The sequence below is a fragment of the Gallus gallus genome, chromosome 2 (genome assembly GCF_016699485.2).
Source record: "Gallus gallus isolate bGalGal1 chromosome 2, bGalGal1.mat.broiler.GRCg7b, whole genome shotgun sequence".
Lineage (NCBI taxonomy): Eukaryota > Metazoa > Chordata > Aves > Galliformes > Phasianidae > Gallus > Gallus gallus.
In genome coordinates, this window is record NC_052533.1 from 75348392 (window position 1) to 75361712 (window position 13321).

The window sequence follows — 13321 nt, forward strand, 5'->3', positions numbered from 1 at the left end:
CAGTTTGTGGCAGGGAAGCTTGGAATCAGAACTTAAAAGTAATGCAATTCATAGTTACTGAAAAGCTGTCTTCCTATTCCTTATTTGAAAAGAATGGCTAAGTTTGTATTTCATCTGTGAGAAAAATTGTGGTTTGCACTTTGTGGGGAATAAAATTTGAACTTTTTACAGTTACAGTAAGCTCTTTATTTTTATACTTCTAAAGATTATTACTTTTTAAAGTTGAGTGCCATCTAGCCTTGTATAATTTTGGTCTATGTTCACTTGCTCCAAAGCAAGTGGGAGACACTGAGGAAGGATGTCAGTGGAGGGAGAAAAATAAGATGCAATAACTGGGTGGTGATTCTCTCTCACATGACCAAAAGAAAAAAATGTTGTGCTCTTGGCTGTGCCTGCTACTAAACACCCTGTCATAGTGTGCGAGGTGAGTCACGACTTGTTTATTTATAGCATTGGCCAATCAACGCAGAACGCTCTGAAATTCATTCAAGACAAGCAGACACTTAGGATGTGTTGTAAACATTTGCTCTTGGAGCAAGGAGCGCTTTTCTCCACAGCAGACAGAGCAGTTTCCTGGTTTGGTGCTTCTAAAACACAAAGCAGAATAGAAGACCCTTACCTGGATTACCTAGATTGGTTGAGAGAGACGTAATTTCTTTTTATGTCTGAAATGCCAGACAGTGAGGACCTGGGACAAGATGAAAGGTACTGTAAATGATTCTGATGGCCTTTTCATACAGTGTTGTATAAAGCAAAGCTGCCTATAATTAATCTCTGTGAAGTCCTATGTTTTCATACTAGGTCAAAGATTAGTTTGCTGTGTGTTACAACAGATCATCTAACTCTCTTGAGTGTTTTGCCTGTAATGCTAATCTAATGTTTCATAAAAGAGAAGGATGAAATCTTAGTGTCTGTGTAGTGGTTAAATTGTGCACCCCATGTATAATTCTTAAACTAAAGCTAAATGGAGTGAAATACTGGGTGATTTCTACATGTCACTTTTCCCAACCCTGGGACAGCTTACAAGTCTCAAAATGTCAGAGAGGCAAATAGTTTATGTGCAGCCACATACTGACAGAGCCATAATTCATTACTGTGAGATAGGGCACTGTGTCCCTTTGAGGTATGTCAGTCGTTTTGAAGTTGAATTTTTATCTTAATTAGTTATAGAAGCCAAGAAGCAGGACAAGAAGAAAGTAGATGGACCTAAAACTTCAGAGAAAATTAACTAATATGGTTTTCACAGATGTGTTCTAGCATATTCCTTTGGAAATAAATGTGCTAAATATATTCAGCTAAATAGATTTTAAAATAGATATTTTAAAAGCAAATATTACTGATGTTTGGCTACGACTGACTTTATGATTTAGGCTTCTTTTAAGTCCAAACTGTCTTTCTGTGGTTATGATTTTCACTTCCTTGATGCTACATAAAATGTTGGCTTCAAAACAGTGCTCATAAATATTTGATACCAAAGAGAAAAAAAAAAAGTCATACATTTAGAAGTAGACATTTTCTAGAGGTTAGCTTAAAATATATATATATACACATATAAATAGACAAATCTAAGAAATTACAGAAATCAGAAGAGAACCTTCTGTTATGGCTTGGGATTCAACCTCTGTTTCTTATATTTAAATTTAAACGTTGTGGATGTTTTTCCAATATGTATGTGAATGCATCATGGGAAGATGGGTGAACAACTTTCTGGATGTCTGTAGTAGATGGGTACGTTCCGACATTGTCACCTAACTGGATGAGTGTGGGTGAATGGATCCCCAGTGGCATAATTGGGTCTTTGCAAGGGTGGGGTCACCTACACGTTTCCGTTTGTAGGGATCTAGGTTGTGCCCTATATATGGCATAGATTAGAAGTAATTGTAGCAGTGGGTAGCACATTTTTTTCCTTTTTAATGAAATGCTGACTAAGTATGTGATAGCTACGGAAGTGTTAATTGCTATTCATTAAAAACTGTTGAGCTGAATCTCCAGCTTATTAAATTGTATATTTTTCAATTCAGGAAAATAGCAATATGCATGACACATTGAAGGAAAAAAACAGAGGATTCAAATCATAGACACTTTATTTTTTTATTATTTTTTATTTCATTTTGAATCAGTTTTATAAAGGATTTACATCATGCCCTCCTTCGGAAATATTTAATTGAATACAAGATGGGAGGAAATGTTAGCAGCTGAGAAAAATAATACCATAATTTTGATTTAAAAAGAAATGCAGTGTTTGTCAGCATGTAAGAGGATGCAATTTCTATGCAAAGCATGCACACTGTCATATAGAACTTCTTTTGTTCACAGTTCTTTAAAAAGGCTTGGAACAGGTTTTGGCAGTTAAATAAGAGGTGATATTAGGCCTGAACCTCTAAGACTTCTTATTCTATGAATGAAAGCTTTTTTATTAATCAAAAAAGACAAATACTGCTTAAGCAATACCTTGAAAAAGTATGATGATAGGTCCTGCTCTTCCTATTTATTGTTTCTGCAACCATCACTATATGAGTTGATCCTGATCCTGGTCTCCCATCCTTCTGTGGCTTTGCTGTTCAGCAGCAAGGTTTGAGAAAATAGTCTCATCAAAAGGTTCTTATTTTCTTGAATTAATCTGCCTTTGGTAACAAATAAGATGCATCTCGAGATCATTTTTACAGGTGTGGTAATGATATTTTGAGGAGGTGAGAATATTTTGGTCCAAGTTAAACAGGAGGGAATAAGAGGAAGATCTGTTGGAACTGTACTAGGGTAGTATGAGAACTATACTATAGCTGTGCATTTTAAGGTTACAGAAGAAGAGCTATTAAATACACAGATACAGATAATGTAATTTTGAGAGTGCAAAGAACCAAAGCTGTTGGTCTGTTAAAAAAAGGAGGATGCTTGTATTTGTGTAGAAGCTGTAGAGTGAGCTCTGTTCACTGCTTGGTTTCAGCTTGCTGCAGTCTTTGTATTCCTCAGAACTGAATACTTCATACATCTTCTCCCCTCTTGAGATCATGTCCCACGTTAGAAAATATTGTGTCACCAGAGTATTTTATGAACATTGTCATTCAAGGTGTGGCATTGGTCAATAGTCTGTTAGTCATACTGTGAATCTAGATATATAATAACCAAAGGAACGTATGCACAAATATATATAAATGCTTCTTAGGAGGGATAGTAAAAGGCTTAAGAGTTGAGAAGATCAGGTGCCCACTTCTGCTTTGTTTTGTCTGTGTGATCCCAGGTCATAGCAGATGAAAAACAGTGAGAAAGGATGCAGTCAAAGGTCAAGGACTGAAGTAGTTAAGATAACAACAGTATTTTCCCCATTACATGCAAATGTTGGTGTATTCTTTAAAAAAACAGCTTAAAAAAATGACAACTTAGGAGGAATCTAATGATGGTCATGAGTTTATCAAAGGCACTGTGAATACAGTTCTTCAGACATGTCCTGAAGTGTAACTAACTGCATTAGAGCAATGTCTCTGTTGTTCTAATTGCTGTTATGTGCTTATTATCAAAAAGGATGGTGCACTGAACTGTTAGCCAGAAATCTTTTCTGACTTTGCTAAAAAAAAAGGGTCATTATTTTGACCTGTATTTTAAACCAGCTGTTTTTGAACAGCTCTCAGTGCACGACCTCTGTCACCATATGCTTGGACTTAGGAAAAATGGAGATCTGGTTTAAAGTCAAATCTACATGTTATTTAATGACTGATTTGTAATCACGTAAGAGTAGTTGTGTCTTCTGCTAATATTAACTAGAAAAGTGGAAAGTATTGCTGTTGCTTTAATTGTTGAATTTGCTGCACAAATGTCGGCAGTGAGTGGTTGGGAGCTCTCAGTAATGCATCAAGGCAAATGGCCACTGGCTCATACTGTCATTTAAGTCAAATGAAAACAGGATGACATTCTTCACAGAGTTAAAACCACCTTGTGATATCATCCAAAAAAGGCACTGTGATGCTTTTGCAAATTTGAAAGTATTCTTTGTTTGGCGGTTGAAAATGCAGTTTTCCTTTCTCATGCAGCTGCTCTGCAACTCAAGGAGCGCTCAGCTCATCTTTCCCAGCTGCTTGACTTTGAGAGGCCTTGAACTGGAAGTATCTCAGCTGAAGAATGTGGAGGCTGAAGAAAGAAAATGAGTTGAGTTTGTTGAAAGAATCGATTTTGAGGGGAGAAAAACAAATGTAAAACAATTGCTTCCAACAACTGGGTGGAGTTACTTCAAGTTCAGCAAACAGAACTTTATGCTCCTGCTGACAGAATCAAAACTTCCTTACTTTTCTAAACAAAAATAGCGCAATAAAAATACCTCTTTTACATCACCAGTTTCTATTACAAATGGGTGGCTGACCTGGAAGATCCCAGCCCTTGTACTCTTTTGCTAAAAATACAGCAGCCCACAAAGAGTGGTAATAGCGTTACAGCTTCTACTAAATAGAAAGCCAGCCTGTAATAGTATTTATGTGACTCTGAAAGAGTCATTTTCATGCAAAAGGCATCTGAAGAGTCTGTGCTGATTTAGTAAATCATGGTTTTGAACTAATAGCACTTGACCGTCAGCTCACACTTCACATTCTGGATGACCTCAAACTGGAGTAGCTGGTATTCTTCTCAGGAGAGCAGGGTGAGAGTAGTGTGGGCCAAAGGAAGTGTTTCCCGTCAGAGCTGACCTGTCACTTTGCTGAGGGGAGTCAGCGTAGAGGAGCTGCACAGGGGAATGCCCCACACGTTAGCGGGAGTATATTTGCTAATCTGGCTGGACATTCAGCAAAAAGCAACAACATTTAGGAGGCTCTGCTGTGTTGGAGAATGCTGGGCTCACCAGTTTGTATCTAATCATTAAAAAGAGACAATATAGTTCCTTGACAACACCTTCTAACACAGCTGATGCTATAATTGAATGTAAGACATAAATGCATCTTCTCCAAATAAAATGTTGGTAATCATCTGCCTTTTTTTTTTTCTTTTTTCCTCAGGCAGCCTCTAGGACAAGGTGAATTTCCCCATCCCTTTATAGAGCGTATTTTTATAACGATAGTATTGCTTTTCTTGACGAGCGATATAGAGGAGAAAAAAAAGATGTTTATTTATGGGATCGGTATGGCAGCACAGCGGTGACAAGTTGTTCCCACGTGAGCTGAGGAGGACAAATGCTGTCACGACTTCAGTTTAACACACTGGGCAGGAAGCTGATAGACTCAGGGATGAAAGGTTGCGTGTATTTTGTTTTGTTGACAGTCACATGTGTTGACCAGTCTGCTGCGCGGGCCGCTGAGAAAAGCACATCCAGGCTTATCACATGCTGGTCATTTAAACATACTTACTGTGCAGCAATATTACCAGAAATAGAAATAAAAGGGGCCGTGCTGTTACTGAAAGCTGTGAAATAAGGCTTTTATAAAGCTGCTTCTGGTACACCTTCCGTTCAGAAAATAATAATAATAATAATAACAGCTATTACTAAAAAGCATAAATTTGGGGTGTCAGCAGAAGCCTGATGAATGTTCAGAACAGTTTTAAAGTTGAAGCATCAGTGCTGCATGCTGTTGAATTAATCTAGGTCTTAGAAATGATGTATTTGAACTACAAGAGAGACGGTAATTAACAATTTTTTGGATTGGGAAGTGGTGGTGTTACTCTTCAAGGCTGATTTTTTTTTTTTTTTTTAATGAAAGTGTTATTTTGTACATTTTATAGATTCCAAGTGTGCCTAATCCTTAGTAGTGAAAGGATGTTCAATGTGGTTGTGGATGTATCTGCCACGTTATCACATCACACTAAGCCTTTGCAGTCTTTATAGATCAGCAATGAGAAATAAAGTGCATACAGACATCTGCAAGCTGGAGAGATTTCTCTAAGAAATACAGACCTTGTAAAAAGAAGTTTTAGGGTGATGGTTCTCAGTGAAGTGTGAAAAGCAGTGTATTTCTAGATGCTTGCTGAATTCCTCATTCTTTCAATTACAGAAGTAACTCTTCCACGGATCTCTTTGAAGAAAGTAGAATTTGACACGGTGTCCCAATGATTCATTTAAATGGCAAGTTTTGTTGACTGCGTCATAGCCACATGACACAAAAGTAATTATTTTAGTATACTTAACTATTGCATAGGATCCAGAAGTGGCACAGGTTAAAACACAACTCTACATAATCACCTTTGAAACTAGCCATACTGGTCATTAGGATGCTATGCCGTGAGTTCAGTGGTGTTTGCTATTCTGTCTTTCCATGTAGTGCACGTAGCATTCACAGATTGGGTGTATTGTAGTACGCTAATGCCCATCAGTATTGCCTACCACACACTTCAGTGATAGATTTTAGAGATGTCATCATTGGTTCTTAATTGCACTTACTTCTAAGTTGTATTTTTTCTACTGTTACATATTTTGGAGAGTGAAGAGTGGTTCTTTTCATTTTGAGTATAGGATCACCTGAAATTCAAACTGCAGGGCCAGAGGGGCACATTTCAGTATTTTTCACAAACATGATCTAAATACCATTTAATAACCGTTATCTCTGTCCCTGAACAATTTAGAAGATAATTTTTAAAATCCATTTTTGAAGCAGGTATATGCTGGGTAGGAAATGTTTCTGTCGAAGAAAGGTAATTTGCTCAAACTCCTGGTTGCCTTTGAAGCTTGTCCTTAAATATCACGTCCCTTATAGCAATATCATTATATCAGACATTTATGCTCTGATATGACACTAAATGCTCCTTAGAACTGGATTCCTATAAGCTCTAGATAGCAAGTTTAAAAAAAATGCCAAATACAAAACAGCCGTATTACCTGTATTTTGATTTACATATATTTGGTAATTTAACTTCGAGCTCTTCCACCCTGAGAAATAGATTCTAAGTTCCACTTAAAATTACAGAGTCTGCACAGGTTTGAAGTGTGTGTGTTTACAGCAGGGAAATGAAGCAGGCTTGGAAGCACTATAATTATCGACTTCTCTGTTTATGTAGGTGCAATCCTTCAGTTGCTACATCACGGTCTGCTCTGTGCCCGCTGCAGTTCTAAGTAGCATGTAGACGTGGATATATACAAAACCATGTACCACATAATTACAAAAAATCCAGCACATCACGAAGAGATCTTGAAACCAGTAACACGAGAGCTGCTGACCTTTCTGAGAGAAATGTGATGGGGCTTTGCTTGAACAGATGTCTAGGTACAAACTGAGAGTATGACACCATCAGTCATATTTAGAGAATGTAATGCCACTGACTCTTCTGCTCTTCTGGCCAGTGTTTGTGACTGTGATGGGTTGAAGCATCTGGGGAGGGAGGGTGTGTTTTTGTACAGCTACTGGGAAACAGTTTATATATTTGCTCCATTTTAGAAATGATGTAGTAGTTAGAAGGATATGAGTAATTAGTTTTCTCTCTGAATGTTTTTAGTTTTCCTGACAGTTCAGGCATAGAACTGTAGTACTTTATGTAAAACTCAATATGAGTTAGGAGAGTATAAAATTGTCCTCTTTCTAAATGGTACACAAAAACTGTGAAGCTGTTCAGACACAGCTGGCTACTTACAGCCTCAGTGAGACACTTTTGGAGTTAGAAAATCTATTTTGGCAGGAGGGACAGGGTTGATGTTTAAGTCATTTATTAAAGTACTGTAAGTAACATTATGACATTATGCTGGAGTACTTTCTTATGTTCTTGGTTGACTGATGTCGTAGTCATGCACTCCGCATTTATTATCCGCAACACTTTATAGCTCTTTTTTTTTTTTCCTTTTTGTCTTTAAACACTAATTTAGAGTATGCATTCTTCAGTGCATGTCAGCTTTCCATAGAATCACAGAATGGCCCGGGTTGGAAGGGACCTCAGAGATCATGAATCTCCAACCCCCTGGCCACACGCAGGGCCACCAACCTCCACATTTAATACTAGACCAGGTGGCCCAGGGTCCCATCCAACCTGGCCTTGAACACCTCCAGGGACAGAGCATCCACAGCCTCTCTGGGCAGCCTGTTCCAGCACCTCACCACTCGCATAGTAGAGAACTTCCCCCTGACAGCCAACCTAAATCTTCCCTCCTTCAACTTAAAACCATTTTTCCTTGTCCTGCCTTTACTTACCCTTGCAAAGAGTTGACTCCCTTCCTGTTTATAGGCTCCCTTTAGGTACTGGAAGGCTGCAATTAGGTCACCCTGCAGCCTTCTCTTCTCCAGGCTGAACAAGCCCAGCTCCCTCAGCCTGTCTTTGTAGGGAAGGTGCTCCAGCCCTCTGATCATCTTTGTAGCCCTCCTCTGGACTCTCTCCAACAGCTCCCTGTCTTTCCCATACTGGGGGCCCCTGGCCTGGATGCAGTACTCCAGATGGGGCCCCACAAGGGTGGAGCAGAGAGCAACAATCACCTCCCTGTCCCTGCTGGCCACCTCTCTTCTGATGGAGCCCAGGATACCATTTGCCTTCCAAGCCGCAAGAGCACACTGCTGCAAGAGGATGCTTTTGATCTGATGTAGGTTTAGTCTTTATCTGCTTCTACTAGAGCATTCAGGAAACTCTATACCTTTGTGTACATGCAGATATACATTGCACCTGTATCTTTCCTTCGCACTCCCCCAGGACCTCTGCTGCTGTCCCTTAGTTCCATCCTCTGACCTCTGGTGAGCACTGCCACTCACATGGGCCCAGAGAACAAGGGGCCACAGAGTCAAACGTTGCTGGGGCTGACAACTGGTGGAAGATGTGAGCAAACAGAGGCATCCTGTGGGTGACTGTTGAACTGGAGAAGATGAGGAAGCTAACTTACAGTTCTGGTTGCCCAAGATCAGTACAAGGCCTTTAAACAGTCCCCTGGTGTTCCTCATAAAACAAAAATGTGTGGACGTAGCAGAACAGACAAAGATTTCTCATGGTTTCTTGTGGCTTAATGCTACAAGAAACTGCCAAATATTATTCTGTGGAGCAAGCTTAGTAGTGGATTTGTAATGCTTAGAGGCAAACTTCACCTGTACAGTTGTCTCGCCGTGCTTGGTTTCTTCTTTGTCAGTGCACCACCAGCTGACCACAGACGCAGGGCATCTGGCAGTACTTTGTATCTGCACTGCAGCTCACACCTTCATCTTCTCAGTCTGGTAGAAGAGAGAAGTGGTAGCAACTAAGAGAAGCAACTCCAGAGAATTTTCCCCACATGACATTTTTCTGCATAATTTGTGTATTCTAACTGTTACTGTTCTTCTCTTAGTGCCTTGTAGTGTCTCCTCCACTATGATCTATACTGTCTTTATATTGGTAGTTAGTATGTATGAAGATACTCCGCATTATTATTGCAGCTCATGCCTTCCTTTTAAATTTTTCTTTCTGTTTTTGCAATTAACTTTTGACATCAGTAAACTAACTGCCTACAGTTGCCCTGTGTATTTCAGAGCTCTATTTTGAGAGCAGACATCAGTCCTACCCATTTCATCTCTTCCATTCAGTTCCACTTTAGTTGCCAACAGTTTTAAATGAAGGGTAGAGCAAAGTGTATGAAATGATTCTGTAATTCATAATACTGTCACAATAGTAGTTTTCAATAGTGGAATAAACAGGCAAGTCTTAAAATGCATATTAATGGTGTGTTGCAAAATCTGGAAGCATTGTGTCTGTAAGGAGAATAGCCTGTCTATAAAATATCATTCTCATAAGACAGAATTCTAGCAGAGTACTTTTCTCAAGTCTGCAACCATTAGAGAGGATGGACGTTGAAACCACTATTGTGGATGTGCTGAGAACACAAAGTTCTGTGTTACTAACATTCCTAAGTACTCCTGCTGTGTTTCTGCCAAATCCTCCCTGAGTTATTGAATGCCTTTATGTGTCTTCTGTCAGAGGCAAATAGCTGCATGCAGTGTCCTGCATGGCTGGCAAATGTGTGCTCTCCGTATTGCAGAAGTCACCTCATCTGAGACATAGGACTCTCACCCTATGATCTTCAGATACGCTATTTAAAAAGGCTTTATTTTTCTTAAAGGGGAAGAGCTCTCTCTCCAAATATTCTGTAACATGAGAGGTAATCGCACTACTGCAATACAGTAGTAAATACTGTACTATAATAAATACTAGAATAACACTGGGAATGGGACAACGGTATGGGTTTTAAACTTTGACTGGTTTTACATTGTGGCCAAAAAATTAGTTCTTCTAAAAGCTGTGTTCTTTGTTTCACTGTGCATCCCATAGTTTGCATGTGACTCCCTCTCCTTTGATACTACCTATGTTCAGTGTAAAATGGCTCCCAAACCTTACCCTGACACACATGGTGCTGTACCACCACCTCGTGGTGAAGTTGCTTTGCAGTAGTTAAATAGAGGCAGAAGGAAAGGTTATCCGTGTGTGTAAATAGACTTTTTTGACCAAAATTCTTCGTAACTTCTGTAGAAAAATGATGCTATCTAAGAATGGATGTCATGTGTAAGCAGGAAGAAGGCTTATTTTCCTGGCTTACAACTAAGTATGTAAAAATTCACAGATGTAAGTGCAGGCAACAGATGGACCAAACTGTACAATTCACCAGAAGCCTGCGGCCCTCTTATCCTGTATATTTAGGAGACAGCATTTTTAAGAGAAAGTGCCATTTAGACTCATCAAGCACATTGTTAAAGTGAATGTCAGATAGGTTTCCCATTCATTTCAGTCATTTTGGCTGAACTGTTAGCTACAAGTCTCAAGGAGAGCTTAAGAACAGTGTTACTTTTGCGAAACACTGGGTTTGAAATTCAGAGTTCAATTTCTTCTTTCATCATAGTTTGTAGAATATGCGGTGTATCCTTTGGTTTAATCAAGTGAAAATATATAAATAGGTTTTGGGGTTTTTTTTCCACTAGAAAATAAAGTGAAATACGTGTGCATTTAGCAAGCATGTAAATGGCTTTGTTATTAATCTGTGACCAGAAATCTGAAGCAACGGTGTAATCTAAAGCCTTTCTTTACATTTGACAAAACAATGTACTAAAACGTTATTTTATGTACTCTCATGATTCACTGATCGAGGCTTCTGCCTCATTCAGGCCACTCGACCATTTTAATAACCATCCCTTCTGTGCTGGGTTAGCACCTTGCCTTCTCCCTAAACTGTGTGAAAGTGGCAGCATAGAACTTCAGCCCTGCTAGGAGAAGCTTATCTTTTTAGGAGACATCAGCATATGTCTTGTAGCGCAGTGCAGTTGTACATATAACTTTGAAGCAAATCACTCCCTGAATTCCTCTCCATTTGCCTTCAACCATTGTCTCCTTGGCTTTCTAAGTAAACTCATTGCTCTTGCTAATAAGAGCTGCATCATCACAGCTTTTGCTTTATAGACTCAAAAATAATGAAAATAACATGAGAGAGCAATGTTTTTTAGACATTCTTTTTTAACCTTGGGGTTGTGGGTTCCTGCAGGTTTGTGAACTCACTCCAAGGGATCTGTGAAATACTTATGAGGACAAAGAAGCCTGTGTTGGTAGGGATCCATCTATCTTCTGAAAAATGTTAGGCGTTAAGTAAATGAAAATGCCAATAAGTCTGTCATTTATGGGAACAGAACTCCAAAATAACTGGGCCGTGAGGCTCAGCAGACTGCGGCCTGCAGTGCTGTTGTGTGTGTGCATTCATTCTGAGAGTGCCTCACAAAAATACGAGCGTATGTTCAAATACTTGGAAATCTCCATAACTTTCCTTATACCAAGAAGTGAGCGATATTAACAAGTTCGTGTTCCAAAATACAATGAAAGATAAATAAGAATGAACATACATCATAGCTAATGAAGTATGGCCACAACAGTAGTAGGCCGTGTGTGCGTCCTGTAGAGTGGCTAGGCAAAAGCAACCAGTCAAATAACTTCCTACTGGGAAAAGTTAAAATTCTTATGAACTCTTATAGCTTGTACAATATGTAAAGGAGAAATATGTATAAAATATGCTTAGTGTGCAGCATCTATTAGATAGCTGAAGGCTATATCTTTTCAACATGGTTAGTTTGGAAGCCAATAGGGCTTCACATATTTTCAACCTAATTCAATATTCATACGAGCTACAACTAACGTTGCTGTGTATTTGTGTTCATTTTACTCAGCTGGGAAGTCATCAGTTCCAGGCAAGACTACAGACCCAGAATAAATCAGTGCCTTTCAGAAGCACTGATGAATTTATTTGTATTTCTTCAAGAAATGTCCCACTTCAAGGAACAAAACCCTGGCAAGGTAAGCACTGCCCAGTTAAGAGTGATAATTTGATACTCTTGGATACAAAGGTGAGATACATTTAAAAAAGGAAAAAACACAGAAAAAGAAATCAAAACGCATATTATGATACATTCAGTCATGAGTTTCTCCTAAGTGCTACTTGCGTGCAGAACACAGCTAGATGGGTGATCAGTGAGAAAAGGTGCCTGTGGTTAAGTTTATTAGCAATGAATTTCTACTGTTTTAGCTGCTGGAACCTCACCAGTCATTCTGTGGAAGGAAGATTTAAAGAATCACTATTTTATAAAACCTGTAAAACGCAATCAATTAATCAGTAACTGCACCATTCAAAAACATACGTGTAGGGTTTTTTTTCAAATAATTGTAGTTTGCAGAAAGGGCTGTATCATACGTATTGTATGATAAAAGAGAATTCTTCATATTTTATTGTGATAATTTTTCTTCTATAGAGCTTTAGGCATTTGTTGCTTTTTTGCTGGAAAAACTGAACTGTAGAACGCAGTTTATGAAGAAGCAGGCAAGAGCAGACTTTATTCTTTCCTAATAGGAAGAGGATGATTATGTAGTTCTAGTCCAATGTGAAGCAGCATTCTTTTCCAAAGAAAAAAGTAAATAAATGTAGCAGCATGTCATAGCAATAGCACTGGGAAAATGTACATTTCACTTTTGCATTTTTATTACTAAACATAAAAATGTAGGAGAAGATTAGGGTATTTATTTTCTTCTCTTTTGATTGCAATTACTAATGCTACAGAATTCTTCATGAAAGCCTTAAGACTAAGCAAATGGGAAACACGTAGTGCTACACAAGAACGTTAGGAGTTCAGACTGAAAATACCAGTGAACAGCAGGATCAAATACATTTCAAAGGTGTATGAATTACAGAAACACATGCAAAAAAATTCTGTGGCTAGGATGGTAAGGTGATGTTTAAAAGAAGTTGGAGTATACTGAGGTAAGGAAATGCAGTATCGGTATACACAGTACTGTAATTTTGCCCTGTACAAATGTGACAGAGCAGCTATACCTTTAAGATTGGTCTAACTCTGATTTGGAAAAGTTGATTTTGACGGCATGTTTTCCTTTCTTCTTCCTGACTTTGTTCTCTGAGCTGTATCACTATTTTGCAGTTTAATTATAA

The 13321-nt window shown here is 38.7% G+C and overlaps 1 protein-coding gene across 4 annotated transcripts in view; it reads left to right on the forward strand.

Annotated features, from left to right (window-relative positions):
• Positions 1 to 13321, forward strand: part of FAM134B (family with sequence similarity 134 member B) — a 65165-nt gene that overhangs the window by 40657 nt on the left and 11187 nt on the right. For 2 of the 4 annotated variants that reach the window (XM_003640778.6, XM_040695557.2), the window contains one exon: positions 12051 to 12177. In XM_003640778.6, coding sequence (XP_003640826.2) covers positions 12051 to 12177 — 127 coding nt within the window. Of the gene's footprint in view, positions 1 to 470; positions 706 to 7014; positions 7173 to 12050; positions 12178 to 13321 lie in introns of those variants that run through there. The other 2 variants (XM_004935100.5, XM_015282242.4) reach the window with 2 other exon arrangements.